This window comes from Eleutherodactylus coqui, chromosome 8 (genome assembly GCF_035609145.1).
Source record: "Eleutherodactylus coqui strain aEleCoq1 chromosome 8, aEleCoq1.hap1, whole genome shotgun sequence".
NCBI classification, from domain to species: domain Eukaryota; kingdom Metazoa; phylum Chordata; class Amphibia; order Anura; family Eleutherodactylidae; genus Eleutherodactylus; species Eleutherodactylus coqui.
Genome location: NC_089844.1, coordinates 128,553,527 through 128,573,300, shown reverse-complemented (window position 1 = coordinate 128,573,300; position 19,774 = coordinate 128,553,527). Strand labels below are relative to the sequence as shown.

Sequence of the window (19,774 nt, the reverse complement as noted above, 5' to 3'; positions counted from 1 at the left end):
ACCTTGTCAGTCCTTAGTGCCGCCACCATCTCTAACAGCAGTTTGGAGAACACCCGGGGTGCGGAGGAAATCCCGAACGGCAGGCACGTAAATTGAAAGTGAGAGACAGAGCCATCTATCACCAGGGCAAACCGCAGAAACCGCTGGGAATCTATGTACATGGTAATATGCGTCCTTTAAGCCCACGGTGGCCATGACACTATCTGGCGCAATTAAGGGGATTGCTGACCGCACCGATTCCATTTTAAATCTTTGATACGCGATAGATTTATTCAGGAATTTCAGATTAATTATAGTTCTATAGGATCCGTTGGGTTTTTTGATTAGGAACAAGGGGGAGTAGCACCCCTTGAATAGTTCTTCTGCGGGAACCTGAGTGATGGCCCCTAGGGACAACAGCTCTTGCACCCCCAACTGGAGGGCCTGAGCAGAAGCAGGTGATTGGCAGGGGGGGGACCACGAACCTCCGGGGAGGAGGGGAGGAAAATTCAGTTTTGTAGCCATCCGAGACTAGGCGTAAGGCCCAGGGATTGGAGGTCACCTCGTTCCATCTAAGGGCGAACCCCTTCAGTCTACCCCCTACTTGTAGGATCCGGGAAGGCGGATTCTCACCCTTTCCGCCTTTGGGATAGGACCAGCGTCCGGTTTTCCCTTTCCCCTTGTATGCTCTAGAGGGAACAAAAGGAGGAGGGTAGGAGGAGGAAGGCCGCTTAAACGATTTTTCCGATGGTAGTCCCTGGCTCTTATCCGATGCCTTCTCTAGGAGAATATCCGAGGAAGGCCCGAAGATTCTGTGTCCTTGGAAGGGCAGGGAACAGAGTCTATTCTTGGAGGCGTTATCCCCTGTCCAGGCCTTAACCCAGACAGCCCTCCTGGCTGTGTTCGAGAGGGCTGCGGAACGGGCCCCGAACCTCACTGACTCCATAGGGGCGTCTGCCAGGAAGCCGGTTGCCTGCTGGAGGAGGGGAAGGCAGCTGGAGATGTCCTCCCTAGAGCCCCTCTGAGAAATCAGCGTCTGGAGTTGGTCTAAGCAGACCGACATAGATCTCGCCACAGATGTGGCCGTGATGTTGGCTTTGACGGTCAGGGCCGCGGTCTCCCAGGCCTTTTCCATCGCAGAATCCACGCTGGTGTCTAGTGGATCCCGCAGTTGGGAAATGTCCTCAAAGGGGAGGGCTGCTTTTTTTGAGACCCTGGCGACCGCCAGATCCACCTTAGGGACGGTTTCTAGGAACTCGATATCTTCTGGTGTGAAGACCATCCGATCCTTGAATTCCTTGGACAGGAAGAATTTCTGATCTGCCTGTTTCCACTCTGTCAGGATCAGCTGTTTTAAAATGTCATTAACTGGAAATGACTGTTTTGGCTGTGGTAGGAGTCCCCGAAACAGGCTATCCTGAAAGGATGCTGCTGCGGCACCTCTTCCTCCACCTGCATGGTGCGCCGGACTGCAGTTAACAGCTGACCCAAGTCCGCCGATGAAAAGAAATGCTTCCTTGCATCCTCCATGGGCGGCATGGATTCTGAAGGAGAATCTTCTAGGACCTCCTCAGAGTCTGACTCTTCCATTCGTGCCCGCCTTACCCTTCGTGGGGGGCGGCAGAGAAAGAGAGGAGAGCGAGGCTTCAATCTCCTCGCGGATCATGGATCGGATGTCCGACATGCCCGAGGAGCCCTCTTCGCGGATCACCTTCTCCGTACAGTCCGCGCATAGTGGCTTGGTGTGGCCCTCTTCTAGCCGCCGCAAGCACTCGCTTTTTGGCCTCTCTAACCTTTTGTGCATCTCCGTCCTAAGAGACGGAGACAGCAAAAAGGACTTCCAGCACCAGATCCTGATGTCTCAATCCTCCCTCCCCGGTACTCCCAAAGCAGTCTACTCACCAGCAGGCTGCTTTCAGTGTCCTCTCTGGCTGACATCTTCAGTAAGGTGCAGACAGGAGAGATGCAGAGGAATCCAGTCCTTTTAAATGTTCAAATTTGGCACCGACACGGTCCCTGTAAGTGAGGCCCCGCCCCCCGTGACGCGGTCACGCTGACGTCACGCCGGACTCGGGGGATACGCCGCATACACTGGGACGCCGCCGACCAGCACACCCGTGGGGACGCCGACCGGACCCGCCGCCTAGGAGACACACATGGCGCCGCGCTCGCGCCGAACGGACCGCCCCGAGCGCTGCTGGCATACCTCTCTAGACGTGGATCCCTGGAGACACCGGCGTCCGAGCCTGTAGGTACCGGGGCTGCTTCCTACCGGTTCGACAACCCCACTGGGCTGCGTACCGGGGCAGGATTTTCCCACTGGGGGAACAGTGCTGGGTAGATCCTGCAGGTGAGGGTCCCTTCGTAGGGTCTCACCCACGCAAGCCCTGCCAGCCCGAACAGAGGGTCGTCCCCCCCCCACGGGCGGACAGGCTGCATGGGAGTCTTCTTTCTTCATTCACCTCCAGCATACACCTGGAGGCTCCGCTTGGACTGTCCTGTAGGGACAGGAAGACACTGGTGAGCCGGTGGTGGGAGTTGCCTTTTGTATTTTCTGCTTCCTGTCCCAACAGGTGTCCAGCAGACAACCTCCAGGTGTATGCTGTCAGGATGACGAGGGGAAATTCTGTTTGTGTGAATGAGCCCTTAAATATTGGCCTGTGCTGTGCGCTTCCACCATAGGCTAAATTTACACGCAACCATTAGCGCTCAAAATTCATTCAAACGTTTAAGTCAGCTTAAAAACAAATAGTCAGCTTCTCATCCCATGTAAATGTTCCCCACTGCGGGAGAAGCCCACGGCCAGGCTTTGTGTCAGCACTCCTGCATCCCATGTAAAAGGGCCATAGGTTTGTAGGCTGCTTAGCATTAGTGAGAGACGGTCAGTTTTACTGTTTGGACATCTTATTACGGGAGAGGAGATGCCTGAATGTGGACCAGACGACAACTTTACACCAGCAGCATATTTTGCGTTTGCCAAATACTCAGTCTGGGATCACCATTTCATCTTCTCCAGGTAATACATTGTGAGCCTTTAAACACTTATCCCCCATTTATAGGACCCCCACCACTGAAGACTTCAGCTTTGGTGCATTCAATGCATCTGGATTTTCTAAAAACTGTCTTTATATTGCATATACTGTACAAGAGCCTTTATCACACCTCCAGAGCAGCGCTGCCAAAATCATAGCATAAACTTACCTCCTCCAACCTGCTTCTGTGCAAAGAAATTACTCCAGCTCTCTTGTTGTGCACACAAGTTTCACTTGCAAGCAAACTTCTTGGCTCATGCCATAGAATATATCATCCAGACAGAAGCAGGTCAAAGTAATTCACGGTTAGCCAGTCAAGTGATTAAGAACTATGGCGCACATTTATAGGGACTGGCATTTAATACAGTCTAAGACTAAAGTTCAGTTAAAGGAATAAACGCGTGAACTGTATAAATGTGGCAAATTTATCTGCTCTAGTCAGAAAATTAAATCTGATGGCTTCAAGCAGGTGTAGATTTGCAACACTTCAAAGTTGACAGGCACCAAAAAAAAAAAAAAAAATTATAATATATATATATATATATATATATATATATATATATATATATATATATCACATTTTTGCACAAACGTGGCACGATTCATGACTTTTCTAAACAAAACAGTTACACGTTGATTTATGAATTCCTCTTAGTGGTTGCTCCTTGTAGTCCTGTGCCATGGCAGTAAGTGGTACACCCAAGTTGATTGGTGGTGCTTTGCCCCATAAAGTTGTCATGCAGTGTACTTCTAGAAGTCAGTCTCGGGTGATTCCGGTCTATGCTCATAGTTGGACTGGCACTGTGGCAGCAGACATCCCAGTCTACATCTCTGGCTGAACGAGGTTGGCCTCACTTACACAGGCCTTATCTGGGAGATGCATGTTGAAGTTTGACAGTTTAATCCACAGCAGAACTCTGAGGCCGAGCCTTAACAGCTCTACTGTGGATTTTTGTGTGGAACCACATGCAGATTTAGCCCCAATCAATGAGGAAAATCCACATGCAGCCATCCCATGGGGATTTCATGCAGAAACTGCACCAAGAATTGACATGTCAATTTCTTTCCACAATGGATTTCAAAGCCCAGGTGCGGAAAAAATCTGCCATATTTAGAAAGCTAACAGTGCAGATAACCCCTTTCAGTACCGATGATCTATCGTCAGCATAGGTTATCAGTAGTTTTTTGGGGGACCCTTGTTGATCACCTGATCTCAGCCTCCACACTCACTGGAGTGGGATTGGACATCCAGCTTCAACCCCAATGCAGAAGTGCACTTTTTTTTTTTAATTTAAAAAAGTATAGCGCCCATTGATTTCAAGGAATGGGCGCCATAGCTGTCATAAGGAAGCTATGCCTTATGACATCCCAATGCAGAAGGAACCATTATTATCCAACCAGCTGCAGTGAGTGGGGGCTGATTTACACTTCCTATAAAGAGAATGTATCTGATCTTACTAGAGCTATTCTAGTAAATGGGGAGCATATTTTACTGTGCTGTTCCTCAGTTACTCCTCCTGCAAATTTATGAATAAATGAACTATTTGTTCTTGTTTAAAGGGGTTTATCACTGCAGTGCCTCTATCTTGTCAACATTGATTGGACTGACACTGTAGGGACCCCCAACTCCCCACATCCCTCCTGCAACTGGCAATACCAGATAACGATTCATACATTTCTAGTAGGAACAACAGAGGAATGACTAGAAAGAGTTCCAAGAAAAGATGCTCCAAAATGTTTTATCAGGGAGAATAAATATAAAACATGTCAGCAGTAGGCCCAAATATCAAAGTGAAAGATGGAGCGGTACAAAAAGGTATCATAGATTTGTTCATTTTAATGACAACTTTAGAATTATCACAGTGCTGCTTTGCTATAAAATATTTTTTTCTTCCAAAGACATCTTACAGATTGAAATTTGTCTGACACTAACATATATACAAATAGGTGAACGCAAGAGACGGGGACATGAGCACAGGGCAGAGCCGGGTCTTGTTACAGTCTCTGAAGGCACTGGTATAAGGAAGTCTGACCCTTCCATGTGTCTCTATGGCACAGAGCTCTCCCCCTCCACCCTATGCAGAACAGAAAGATATACCGTATCACCTCCCACATACAATGATACTATTCAATTAAAGAAAAGGATTGTGCATTTAGAAGGGATTGAGAAGGGTATATGATATACAAAGTGGTCTCTTTTGATCCTCTTAACCAAATGTGGCTCCACAGTTAGGACACCTCCGTTGCCTCAAGGCGAGACAGAACAGGATTCCAAGCGGGAAGAAAAAGATGGCACAGAAGATCCCCAGGCAGGTGAAGGAGTCCTCCAAAACACCGACCCTGCGATGATACAAACAGAATACACAATGTTAGATAAAGTAATATAACAATCCTTCATTATCAATCATGTGCAATAAATATGTGCACCTGCACTTATAATGGACTTTGCATTGGGGTACAATTTATATACCTGGGGCAAAAAAAAACAAAACACATTATACATTCAGACGTAGGATGGATCTGGTTTCTATTCAGCAGTGATGCAAGCCAACTCACTTCTGCAACAAATGTAGCACTATACACTATTCTACCACCAGGTGGCATCATGAGCCATCTAAGATTTTCCATAAAGCCTCTCTCAAACAAGCGTATAGTCCCTGCATATTACGCGTGAAGTTTTTTTGCACATGTAATACATAGTATTCTCCCATACACTTTAGTTGGCCTCGTACACAGCACAAGAAGTTGGTTATGTTGCAAGTATGCAAGTCATTGCGTGAGTGGTACATGCATGGCATTTAGCTCATTACGCCCGTGTGAAGCCTTAGGCTATATTGAATACATGTAAAGGGAGGGGGGGGGGGGGGGGGATTTTGGTTTTATCTTATAAATTTAAAATAAATGAGGTACCATGCAGATTTCAGAATCCATGGTATGCCCTCAAGTTTTCTAAGCCCCATTCACATGTGGTGTGCGGTACACATTGTTATAGGTATGGCACAAAATCCAAGCCAAAAGCTTGCCTTCTCTGTATGTGGCTGTAGGAGTCATTCACACTATATAAAAAAAAAATCCATGCCAGAAAAACAAATTAACCCCTTGAGTGGCGGGTTTCCTACCACCCTGTCGTGCCCACCAGGGCAGGTTTTTTAAAATGGTCTAATCATTGAATTTCAACTAATTTTGCAGTTGCGTCTCAAGAGCCATAACTTTTTCATTTTTCCATTGACATGGCCATATAAGTGCTTGTTTTTTGCGGGACAAGTTGTGATTTTTTTAAACAGGGGGGAGGAAAAAAAGAAATGGGGAAGAAAAAAAGGGGCCATGTCATTAAGGGGTTAAATAATGTATTAACTTCCTTCTCTGGGTCATTACGACGCACATGGATACCACATGTGTGATTGTATTTTTGATTTTTTACAAAGTAAAGGGAGACAAGTGTTTTTTAAATTTTTTTAATAATTTTTTTACTTTTATTTTTTTAATTTTTAAAAAAAAATTTTTTTGTCCCTTTAGGGGACTTCCACAGGGACCCATCAGGACCCCTGATCACATTCCAGGGGTCCGATGGTGACAGCCCTTTACATGCTGCAGTCACAGACTGCAGCATGTAAAGGGTTAACAGCAGAGATCGGAGGTTTTCTCTGATCTCTGCTGTAAGAGCTAGTACCTAGCTGTCCTCTGACAGCTAACAACCAGCTCGCCCTGCCACAGAGACCATCGGCTTGCTTCTGACAAGCCGATGGTCTCTATGGCAACCTGTAAACAAAGCAGGACATTGCCGCAATATCTTCTGCTGGTTTTTCAAAGCCCTTGCACTACTCTCTGTGGGTCTGTGCAGGCAGAGCACACTGTCACAGATTGTGGTATTGTGCTCTGCAGCTCCCATAGTGATACATAGCCCGGAAATCTTCCGGGCTATGTTGCTATGAGCAGTGGAGCTCGTCACGGAACTTTTCCGGGTGTGCCACTCAAGGGGTTAAATGTAGAATTTCATTTTCACACAATGTAAACCCAGAAGCAGGGTAGCATACATCGGACTAACACGCGTGCGGATAGATTTTCCTATGTTGAGTCCGTGTCAATACTGAGCATGTCAGTTTATGACTTCTTCCTGGCACAGCATTGAAGTACAAACTTCAAGTATGAATGCAGAATCCCATTGCAGTCAATGAAAACACAATAAAAGTCCATATTGCACTCTGGCTACAAAACAAAACCCAGCAGCTTGTGCATGTCAGACATTATATAAGAATTCACATGACTAATAGAACACAATGACCTCTTCCTTGTCTGCTTACAATGCACTTCATCTTCATATCATATGACCATCACCTGACGAGAGTTATTTAGGGCAGACGCACGAGTGTGACCGATACATATATCATTTTACAACAAATCCCGGCTAGTATTTAGCTATAACCGTACATAGACAATAGATTCAGGTGCAGGAATATAGCTATAGGTGGAGCGGCCATGCTCAGATTGGGTTAAAGGGGTTTTCAAGGCAAAATACTATTGACAACCTAGCCACAGCATAGGTCATCAATAGTTGATCAGCTGGGGTCTGCTGCTTGGGACCCCAACCGATCAGCTTAGCGGGCACCTGCTGTCAGCACCGCTACACACAGGAGGTCAGAGCAGAAGCTGCTGCTTTAACCCTGCGACTAGTGGCCAGTGGTTGCAATTGCAGAAAAGCTGTCAGAAAAGCTAAAGCTAATAATGAATTGAGGCTTGCAACAGAGACCAAAAGCAATAAGAAGGGTATGTCAAAAGAAAAAAGTCAAAGATGCTATTGGATGCTTACAAGATGAAAATGGTGAATTGGTTAAGAATGATGTTGAGAAGGCCAAACTTAAATTCCTATTTTGTATCAGTTTTCTCTCAGAAAGTAGATGGAACATTAACTGATCTTCCCTGTGCTATTGGGGGAATAAAAGAATGCAGGCTATCTGCATACTAAGCAGAGTGATGGTGAGGGAACACTTAGCTAACTTAAATGAATTCAAGTCTCCAGGTCCAGATGAATTACATCCTAGGATACTAAGGGAAGCAGTGGAAGTAGTTACTGAACCACTCGCCATAATCTTTGCAAATTCTTGGAGAACAGGAGAAGTCCCAGAAGATTGAATAAGGGAAAATGTCCCTTGTATCTTCAAAAAAAAGGGAAGAAGGTGGATCCAGGAAACTACAGGCCTGTGGGCCTGACTTCTATACCGGAAAGATCTTTGAACAACGAACTAAACAGCATGTATGCAAGTACTTGGATAAAAATGGATTAATTAACCACAGCCAGCATGGGTTTGTAAAAAACAAGTCATGCCAGAAGAATCTAATTTCCTTCTATGATAGTATCACCAACTGGGTTGATCAGGGAAATGCGGTGGATATAGTATATCTTGACTTTAGTAAAGCATTTGACAGAACATCTCATACCATACTTAAAAAAAAAAAAAGAAAAAAAAAAAAAGAAAAAAAAAGACCAAATATGGGATTGACAAGGGAACTGTTAGGTGGATTCACAACTGGCTGAGTGATCGTACTCAAAGAGTGGTCAAAAATGGCTGCACATCCAAGTGGAAGAATGTATCAAGTGGGATACCACAAGGCACCGTCCTGGATCCAGTTATGTTCAACATTTTTATAAATGATCTGGAGGGAATTGAGGGTAAACTGATCAAATTTGCTGACGACACAAAGCTAGGAGGGATAGCCAACACTGGAGAGGAGAGAGTATTCAAAAATATTTAGAAAAGCTTGCACAGTGGGCAGCAGCTAACAGAATGGCATTTAACAAGGAGAAATGCAAAGTCTTACATCTGTGCAAAAAAAAAAAAATGGAAAAAAAAATAAAAAATACATAATGGGAGGAATTGGGCTAAGCAGCAGCACATGTGAAAAAGACTTGGGTATACTAATAGATCATAGACTGAACATGAGTCAACAATGTGATGCAGCAGCCAAAAAGGCAAACATAACTCTGGGCTGTATTAAGAGAAGCATAGAGTCTAGATCATGTGAAGTCATTATCCCCCTCTACTCTTCCTTAGGCCGCCTGCAGACTGGCAGAAATTCCGCAGCGGGATTCCCCGCAGAATTTCCGCCTCTGGACGCCTGCATAGGATTGCATTACAATACGCAATCCTATGCAGACGGCCGCAGTTTGTCTGCGCGAAATCCCGCACAGCAAACAGACCGCAGCATCTCCTAATTCTGTGCGGGGCTCTGTGAGCCCCACACAGAAACTTCACTCACCGGCCACCGGCTCCGCTCTGCGCATGCGCCGGCTGCCCGCACATGAAAGCCGGAGCTGTGGGCGAGTTCCGCACTGCTCTCTGCAGGCGCTCGCAGCCGGATCCGACCCGGCCGTCTGCAGGCTGCCCTAGTCAGACCTCATCTGGAATACTGTGTCCAGTTCTGGGCACTCCACCTTTTTAAAAGACAGACAAACTGGAGCAAGTTTAGAGAAGAGTTACCAAGATGGTGAGCGGTCTGCAAATCATGTCCTATGAGGACCGGTTAAAGGATCTGGGAATGTTCAGCTTGCAAAAAAGAAGGCTGAGAGAAGACTTAATATCTGAAGGGCTGTCACAGTGCAGAGGGGTCAGCCCTATTCTCATTTGCACAAGACTAGAAGCAATGGGATGAAACTGGAAGGGAGGAGACACAGATTAGATATTAGAAAAAAAAAACTTTGACAGTGAGGGCGATCAATGAGTGGAACAGGTTACCACGGGAGGTGGTGAGTTCTCCTTCAAGCGAAGTGTTCAAACAAAGGCTAGACAAATATCTGTCTGGAAGGATTTATTGATCCTGCACTGAGCAGGGGGCTGGACCCAATAATGACACTTTATGCAGTTATTTTTTTTTATTTGCATAGTGAGTACTTAAACCCGGGCACACAACTTCACAAATTGAGAAGTTGCAAAAAACTACATACAAGTGACTGCAAATAGTGTTGGGTGATTTAGTAACTGCTGACCGCTCACAGATTGCATCATCCTCCAACATATGACTCCTCTTGGGTAAAAGCCAGAGCACAGAAGTAGAGGATTCTGAGCACCTGAATGTCCACCATACTTATTATGACTTAATAGAATAATTCTAAGGCAAGGCCGGTTTTACACAAGTGTTTATGCATCCGTAATACCAGTGTTGTGGCCTGACTGCGTGTTTAGTCACCTGAACTCATAGGTTCCTAGAATGCTTTGGGTTTGTGTTCGTAGACCGCCGTCGGCCCTGGACTCATCTACATCACAGAAGTATAAATGTGCCCACAATACGGTACTGTGAAACTGCCCTAGGAAAAACTGTTGCAGAACCTGCATGTGTTACATAAGAACTTTGCCACAGATTATGTGGCCGATTCACCATGGATTTTATCCTATACACTGTAGACAAACTGCTTTGGGGCATCTTGCTACTCAGTATAGAACACGGTACTGGTTGTCTGGAGGAGGTCTGCTTCCCACTGACTAGCCCCTTCCAGTGTATGGAGATTTCAGTCTGTCAATAGATGGAAAGCTTTTTTTGGGGAGGAGTCTATTTAACTGACATGAGCTAATTTGCATACTTTGGAGCATTGCCTGAAAAGAAGTCTCCATACACCCTCTGGATCTCTTCAATGAAAACCAGTAACCCCCTGAAAATTTGAAATGCATAATGAAAATCCAAAGCTTTTCTGCATGATTTTCCCAGATTTTGAAAGTCCCATCGACATGTAGGTAACAGTAAATCCACACCATGATAATATGACCTCAAGTATTGGTCGGCATCTCATACACAGGTCAGGTGATCCAGCTACAGTCAAATACTTCAGAGTGACTGCAGAGTTTTCGCCCTAGACTTTTAGCTAGCAGTTTAAGGGGTATTCACCATTGATGACCTATCTTAACAAGAGGCCCCAATAGCTGATCAGTGGGGGATCTGCCACTTGAGATTCCCGCCTATCAGCTGATCTTCCGACCCGCTGTTAGTGCGCATTGCAGTCAGTCTAATAAAAAGCTTTCAATGGGAGGGAAGCAGTCTATTATACTTCTGGCCCTGGCCATCAATGCAGATATCTGGCCCAGCTGCTCTGACAGGATACCAGCTGACCCTCTGGTCTGCTAAGTGGTGGACAACTGTCAAGCACCTGCTATTGTCAGGGTAGGTTATGAATAGTGCCCAGAATACCCCTTTAAAAGGATTGTTTCATAAAATTAACAGATCTCCCATCCCCAGAATTGGGAATAAGCGTCTTATTGGGGGTGGTCATCTGAGTTGCTGGGACCCTCACCAATTAAAACAGGTGCCCTGAGATAAATGCAACAGCAGTGTATGACCACTGCCCTTACCCATGCAGCTGGAACCCCAAACGCTTATCCCCTATTCCGTGGGTAGGGCATAGTTCTTTTTCTAGAAACTTTTTATATTTTTTAAGTCAGACAGACCCCCTTGAAATAAGAGAGTATCTATAATATTCAGCAGGTAAGCCATTCAAAAGCAGTTGCTATAGGCATATTCTAGCAGTAAAGTGAGAATTTGCCAGTGATAACACAAGTGTCTGTATACGTCACCTAATGACCGTCCCATTACCTGCATGCTGGACACCCTCCGACTACTACCACAGAGGTCGTTGCTGCCGGTTGTTGGATAATCGTGTAAGTGCTGGGGTAGGTAACTTGCGGCGGTGCAATAAAACCTGAAAAAGCAATGTCAGAATGTCAGCTTGCTATATTTAACTCCACGCACACACTACACTTTCAATTAAGTCACATTTTACAGAGCTGTCATAACCACCAACCCCTCAAAACCTTGATTGAAAACTTACAACTATGACATTTAAAAGGGAGTATTTCTTCTTATAGAAGATGAGCAAGTCAGAAAATCCCTTTTCAATACAGAGGGTGGGGTGGACCAAATTACAAGAACACCATACAAAATGCATGGGATTTTAATCATTGGCGCTGAGCTGCCCTTTGTCTCCTGCTAAGCTGAGAACTTTCCTGCCAAATTTGTGTTTTTCTTCACCTCTTTCCCTGCTCTGGGTGGTTTTGGGAGCCGGCTGGCAACAGCAGCTGAGTGGCTAAAACCTCGGACCAATGGAACCTTGTTGCTCAGGCAGATGATCACCTCTACCCGGCAGCATCTGTGCCATATTACCTTCACTTAGAAATCTGTCACTACATGTTTTATTGAAATAAGTTACATGGGATTATAAGTCATAAAACTGGCATTTCGTATGGCGTTTCCATATTTTTGTCCACACCCAAATGAAAAGCAAACGATTATTCGTTATTGGCTGCGTTTAGACTGAATGATCATTTTTTGCTCGTTTAGCAATAATCGTCCCGTCTATGGGAATGATCCGGACGAGTCACGTGCCTCTTCTGTAGAGCACACGGTATCCGTCAAACAGCTACAAGTTATCATTTCCAAGTATTTGCCGGAGAGAGTGAGGAAGTTAAATATTAACATCGCAAACAGTCAAACGCGTTACAAATGGTTTATGACGACTGCAGGGACAACGGAGCTTGCACCTCAGGATACCGATACACAACAGCAGATAGTAGACATTGCAGATGTTGGTGAGCAGTCCTATCAGACACAGACCCACAATGGCAGCCAGATAGTCAGACTACCTGAAATACCAACTCACAGGACTCCCGGCGTGGGCAGAGAGAGACAGCCCTGCCACCAAATCCTGGAGAAACCACAAGTGCTCAAAAAGTATCTGGAAACCAGAACTACTAGAAAGATGTAAAGGGAGATCAGCCAAATCCAGAGATGTCCTCTAACGTCACAAGCGATGCCCCTTTTAAACATAATAACCTGTTCATTTAATCTATTAGAGTATCAAGATTGTACGGACTGGAAGGACCCCCACTGATGTTCTGAGGCTCTCTTAGGGCCCATTTAGACAATTATTGCTCAAAATTCACTCAAAAGCCATCTTTTGAGCAATAATCGTTGCGTGTAAATGTGCCCATCTTTCACTTTTAGTTTCAAAGGTTTTTTTATTGTGTTTTATATGCATACATATAAGTAGTAGAGATGAGCGAGCATACTCGCTAAGGGCAATTACTCGATCGAGCATTGCCCTTAGCGACTACCTGCCCGCTCGGAGGAAAAGGTTCGGCTGCCGGCGGCAGGCAGGGAGCGGCGGGGGAGAGCGGGGAGATATCTCTCTCCCCCCCGCTCACTGCCGAACCTTTTCTTCCAAGCGGGCAGGTACTCACTAAGGGCAATGCTCGATCGAGTAATTGCCCTTAGCAAGTATGCTCGCTCATCTCTAATAAGAAGCTCATAACATTGTTAATATCACCATAGAACATCTTTCACTTTTCTGCCGAACGATGGTTTTATGTTCGGTATAAAATCCATCGTTCGGCAGAAGAGCTGATAGCAAGGACTTCATGCTGTGTCCTCCGCGGGGAGCGCTGATTACATTGTCTCAGCTGTCAGCCCCATGGCAGAACAAAGGGAATGTATTCAGAGAACAGCGGGTGGTGTGTTCCCTGATTACAGCTCCCAGCAACTCACATGCTACTAATAGGCATTAGTAGCATGTGAGTAGTTTATGCAAAAATAAATAAAATCTATCTTTTGAGCGATCATCTTTGTGTCTAAATGCACCTTTAAAGGGGGTTTTCCAATTTAACACAAAAAAGACAATCAACTTTGCTGTAAACTAATTAATATGCCAACAGCGGCACTGGAATACTGATTCAGTGCCACCCCAAGCGGTGTTATTGAGGACTCCCTCACACAGGCGTTTGCAGAAACGCAGGGTTGTTCAACGCTGCATTTACTGCAGATTCCACCCGCTTTCAGCAGCGCTGGCGTGAGTTATGCCACCGTTTTCAGCACAGCTGAAAGCGCAATTAAGGCTGCTGATAAAAGAAAAAATAAATAAAATTATATATATATATATATATATATATATATATATATATATACACATACACACACACACACACACACACACATACACACACATACATATATATACACACACACACACACCTAGCTGGTGAAGCCGCTGTCGGGACCTTGTGAAGCCAGCTGTTTGCCCTGATTGGCCTAGCACCGTTGAGTGACAGCCGACTGAGCCAATCAGAGCCAGCACTGGACGTGTCCAATCACAGCCATTCAATGAATGAATGGCTGTGATTGGACACGTCCAGCGCTGGCTGTGATTGGCTGAGCGGGCTGTCATTTAATGGCACTCAGCCAATCAGAGCAATCTCTCGTTGGAGCCAGGTATTTCAAAACCCCATCACCAGAGAAAAAGTTCCCCTGCTGGCTGAGAAGTCCCGGGAGCGCCGCCGGGAACAGCGATATCACCTGCAAGGGGAGTATTGATTTTTTTTTTACTCAGGCAGTGTAGCTAGGGGGTTTAGCGCTTTAGCAAGTTGTGCCGCGTTTTCAGCAGAGGGGCCAATGCTTGATACAGGGATTCAGAGAAAAGCGAAGCCATTGGCCACCCACTCAGAACTGCATACGCCCATGTGAATGAGCCCTAAAGGAGTGCTGCAGCACCCAACAGCCATCGCCACTGTGCTTTTACACAGGAGGATCATCGCTCAGTGAATGCAGGCAGATCGGGCCGGGGATCGTTCCTGTCCACCCGCCTCCATTTACAGATGGACGACCAATGATGATTTTATGGTTCGCGTGAAAGATCTGATCAGCGATTTATAAAGAACACAACCTTTAGCAGTGGCTTCTCTCCTGCAATGGCTGGACACGTTGGAATCCACATGCCCAATCCTTTTCCTCTACAGTCACCATTGATGGAGAGTCTGGTGAACCCCAGATACACTAGATGGTTGTCTGATCCCTCCGAGATTGGTGCATCCAGATGAAGTTTACCTAATGTGACCGGGCATCTTACAGTCACTTCCACGTCTCAGAGGAAGATACTTTAGTGACAGTTTTCTTTTGAAGGGGGATCTACACTTTCTTCACTTCTGTTTTAAGCTGGCCATATACATGATAGCCACGCCTGGTCTTCATGTTGTCAGGAGACCATCAGGCCATCATATGATGTCTCCTACTGCGTATGACAGCTTTACCCATACAAAATAATCCTCCTGACCTCCCATGGATAAACGCAGATGTACCCCATACCAGCAGGGGGATATAGCAGAGATAAAGTAGGCTCACTAGATTCCCTTTAAGGGTGAATGCCCACGGACGGATTTCTACTGCATTTTGTGTGGCGTAAACACGCAGCAATAAGGTTCTATTGAACCAAATAGCTTTCTGCCTGCCAATGCCAACATGTTGAATTCTACTGCGGATTTCTGCAGCAGGAAATAAATCACGGCATGTTCTATTTGCCGCGGATTTATGTCACGGGAGGTCTCCATTAATATAGCATTAGTGGAGACGTGGAAATCCATCATCACCAAAAGGCACTTTTTTGTTTTTAATCGCGCTACTCCTGCGGCGTAAGGCCGATCCGACCATCCAGCTTCTCACATCCCAATAATGCGCTCCTCTCAGACTCTAGTAACGGGGTGAAATCTCTTCTCTACGTCGTAGAGGCGTCTAGTGGCCAACAAGCTCTACAGAAGCGGAAGAAGAGGTCACTACACACAAGGAGCTCCGAGAGCCTTTTATAGGCCAAGGGGGGAACCACTTTTAGGGTCTCTGATGACAAGACCGTTCATCTAATCACACCATAACTCATCATTTGTATATCTGTCTGAGATGGAACTGCATGCCAAGTTTTGCAGCAAACCCACACCTCCAACTAGGGGTGGGATTTTTTTGGGACAAAGTATCTACATGAAGAGCACAGGGGAGGGGGGGGGGGGGGGGAGTTTAGGCATAATGTCCACAGGCGGATTTTATTTAATGAATCTGCGTGGGTCATCTGCAGCTCTAGCTGCCCATAGAGAAGCATTGGGCATCCAGACTTCATTTAAGTCCTGCAGATCTGATGCTTGCAGATGCCACATGCGGATATTAAATCGCAGCATGCTTTATTTTATCGGGGATCACGCTCCATTCATCTCTATGGGAGCCTAGGATCCACAGTGCATCCACAAATACATTTAAATGCATCACTCCAGAATTGAAGGTTAGAAGCAATTAGGGAAGTGGGGAAAAAGCTGGGAAATGGGGTTGCAGATTTTTTCTGTGCAGATCTGCAGTACATGCGCCATATCCCGCAAGGGGAAAAAAGTCAATTTTCAGATGACCCGCAGTACACCAGCTGCAGAAATCTGCATGAAAGACTGACGCATGCCGTGGACATATGTATATGCAGAGAGATGAAGAGGGTCGACAAGATGGAAAGAACGGAAATGTCAGAAGACAGCTCCCCGTTATATGTAGGTCACCTCATCACAAGTGTAGGCATAAACAAGTAGGGGGCCACATGAGGTTTTCGCTATGTGACCCAATCGGTGGTTAGTTAGTCCTTGTTTGCCGCATGTTCCTAAACCTTTGAAAAGAATTGTCCTGTGGAAGAAAGTCATTCGCTGTCAGCAGGATAGGGGGTCAGGTGCTGATCTGTAGGAGGGTCGGCTTGCAGAAACAGAAGCAGCTGATATGGAAGATCAGAACTGAAAGTGAAAGCATGGGCCTCTACCTGACTATAAGGAAATCTAAAATGACGACAACTGCAAAATATGGCCAAATTCAAATCAAAAATCGACAATGAGGTCATAGAGTTACGTGCGAGCCTTCATCTTCCTTGGCTCAAACATTGACCAGACTGGAGAAGCTTTGCAGAGACACAACATAGGATAACATTGGGGAGAAATGCAATGCCAAACATGGCCAAAATCTGGAAAAGTAGGCATATCGGCATAGCTGCTAGACGCAGGAAACTGCAAACCATCATAGCCATGTGTGGATGTGAGAGCTGGACTGCAAAAAAAGCTGATAGAAGGAGGATTGATGCGTTTAGGGTGTGGTGCCGGCGAAAGCTGCTGTGTATACCCCGGACGGCGAGAGTAACAGAAGGACTGAATTGTAGAAGACCCGATATATCACTGGAGGGCAAGATGACCGGAATCACATGGACAGATCAGAGGCAAAAGACCCGGCCGCCAAAGAACACGATGGCTGATACTGTCAGATCTGATACTGGTGTGGATATCACACAACTGGAAGAAGCAGTACAAAACTTGGAGGGAGACAGACTTTAGGGTCAAACAACTAAACAGGGGTCTGACTCCTGGAACCTCCATGGATTCTGATAACAGGGCTCTAGAAGGTCCAGGAATGATGAATAGCGGTGAGCATGTGCGACCACCACAGCAATCATTTCCAGGATCAGTGGGGGTCCCAGTGGTCAGTTCCACACCAGCAGATACACATCTCATATCACATGGACAGGGGGAAAACGTACTTGAGACAACCAATATAGCTACTTTCCCCTTACTGAACCCCTTGAGGACCAGGTTGTTTTAGTCCTAATGGGCCGGACACTTTAGGGATTTTACTGCCCCCCGTTTTATTTTTTAAGTTACCAAAATGATTTTTGCTGTTTTTTCTCTGTGACATATAGGGCTATTTATTTTAGATTTTTTTCCACTGACTTTTTTTTTTAGTTTTATGGGGGGTAAAAAGCTAAAAAAAAATATTTTTTTTGTTTGTACTTTTAAATTAGCATATTTACACTAAAATAAAGTACGGCTTCCTCATTTGGATACAGAATTTGTATAGTTTGGGATCACAGAGCACATAAGGCGACGGTTTTGGGTCCTGTTAGAGTTTTTTTTCTATTTTATTCTGTAAATTAATAACTTTTATACCTTTTTTTACTATGTCCCTCATGAGGTCATAAAACATCTAGTGGTCATTCACATTGTATTTTTCCCCTTTTTTCATACTACAGGATCCATAAGAGCCCCAGTTACAGGGAAAGCATTTCCCCCCTGAAGTAACAATAGACTGGCAGAGCTGATCTGACCCTGCTGACAGAGGGCACCTGGTGGTCATGAGATCGCTGGGTCAGATGGTGGAAGTAATACTTTCACTCATTGAGCGCTATGTAGCCTGGGAAGGAGAATGCAGAAGCAGTTAACTGCTTCTACCTTCTCCTCCAGGTCCTCAGCTGTGTCTGACAGCCAAAGACCCTACCTGCTCCTGCCTGATTGCAGGAACAGAGGCTTTACTCCCACACCATATTTTTTGCCATTTGCTGGGACTGAAGCCCTGGACCAAGCATGGAATATTTACCGCGCTTGGTCCTTAAGCGGTTAAAGGGGGTTGTCCCACAGAAAGAACTTCTCCACAGAAGCCACAACCGTCACTGATGAAAGCCGAAGAGGCACAATACCCCGCAGAACATCGCAGACCCTTCATTCTAGCCATGAATAGTAACCTAGGGTACCTTCAGATAAGACCACTGTCGCTCATATGCTTTCTCACTGGAGCGGTAGCCGTTCAGGGAATGGAGGTGGAGTGCGCCGAAGATCCCTTCTGACCTCCCACCTCCATGGGCCGCGGATGGGACGGCTTCTAGTGACGTCGATGGAAGTCATCCATGCTGGAATACAACATGCTGCAATTTTCCCTCCGTGAGCAGAAAAATCGCAGTTGATTTCTGTTCATGGAAAGGCGATTTCCCATAGCATGTCTATGGGCAGTATATGCTCCTGATTGTTCAATGCAAATACGCCCATGTGCATCGGGCTCAACTCAGACCCCCATGTAGAGCATTATCTTCATCTAAGGCTCCATGGAGACTGGAGAATTCTCGCTTGCTCAAGAGGGCCAGTGATGTCAGCGGCAGCTCGTCGCACTCCTGTGTCCGCTTTAGACCGTCGCACTCCTGTGTCCGCTTTAGACCGGCAGATTCATTGTTGACTCGTTAAGTATCGCTCAGCGGTTTCACGGACGCTGTATAAGCCAGTGTGAGACACTGAGCGGAGAGTGATCGAACTGAACGCGTCGATGATTATCTTTCCATCTGAGCAAGAAACTAATGTGTCTCATTCCTCATTGGTGCGCACAGACCAAACAATTACCGTTCACTTTCTGCTCATTTGAACACTTATTGGTCATTTAGCAGGCCCCTCAGTTCAGTAGGAGAGTCTGAGGGTGCAAAGTACCATTAAAATAAGATCTACCCAAAAATAAGCCCTAGCATGATTTGAGCATGCAAAAGAATTTAGGTTGCTTTGAATATAAGCCCTACTCCAAAAATAAGCCCTAGTTACAGGTTATTTAAAAAAAGTCAGTTTAAGTAGTGTCCAGGCGGCTATACATGTAAAGTTACGTTTTTCGGAGCAAAATTTATATATATATATAACCATGTCTTATATTCAGGGAAGCAGGATACATAGAGACGCACTACAGACCTTATGTCACAAGTATCCGATATATAATGCCAATCTGATATTTCAGTACACGAACACAATCCGGCTGATATGACTTTTTGGAGTAGCAGAGTTAATATATAGGTTCCCCATTTATTAGCCCCATCCCCCATATACTCCTACAAGTCTGCTCACCCCCCTGTATGGCCAGTGCTGCAGGATACCCACCCGCGCCCGTGCTGTAGGGGTAGGCTGGAGGTGGGTAGACCCCCTGCGCTGCGGTCTGTGGAGCTCCGGGGATAGTCCCATAGCCCTGCGGCTGCTGCTGCCCGTACTCGCACCCCCCGGTGGCGGCCGGGCTGTAGGCGGGAGGTCGGTCCTGCAGGAGCGGCTTGCTGTCCATGCTGATTCCTCCCCGAGCACACAACACACTGCCAGCTGCTCCCTCCCAATGTGCTCGGTGCTGTGTGCGGTCAGTCACAAGACTCGGGTCATGTG

General features: G+C 46.0%; 1 protein-coding gene across 1 annotated transcript; it reads right to left on the bottom strand.

The window, feature by feature from the left end:
• Positions 1 to 4,828: 4,828 nt before the first annotated feature.
• On the bottom strand, positions 4,829 to 19,774 carry BRI3 (brain protein I3). The gene is made up of 3 exons (XM_066576394.1): positions 19,505 to 19,774; positions 11,589 to 11,694; positions 4,829 to 5,351 (listed from the first exon to the last, which is right to left on the bottom strand). Exons 1-3 carry the CDS (start codon positions 19,677 to 19,679, stop codon positions 5,219 to 5,221), a joined length of 414 nt encoding a protein of 137 aa, XP_066432491.1. The 5' UTR covers positions 19,680 to 19,774; the 3' UTR covers positions 4,829 to 5,218.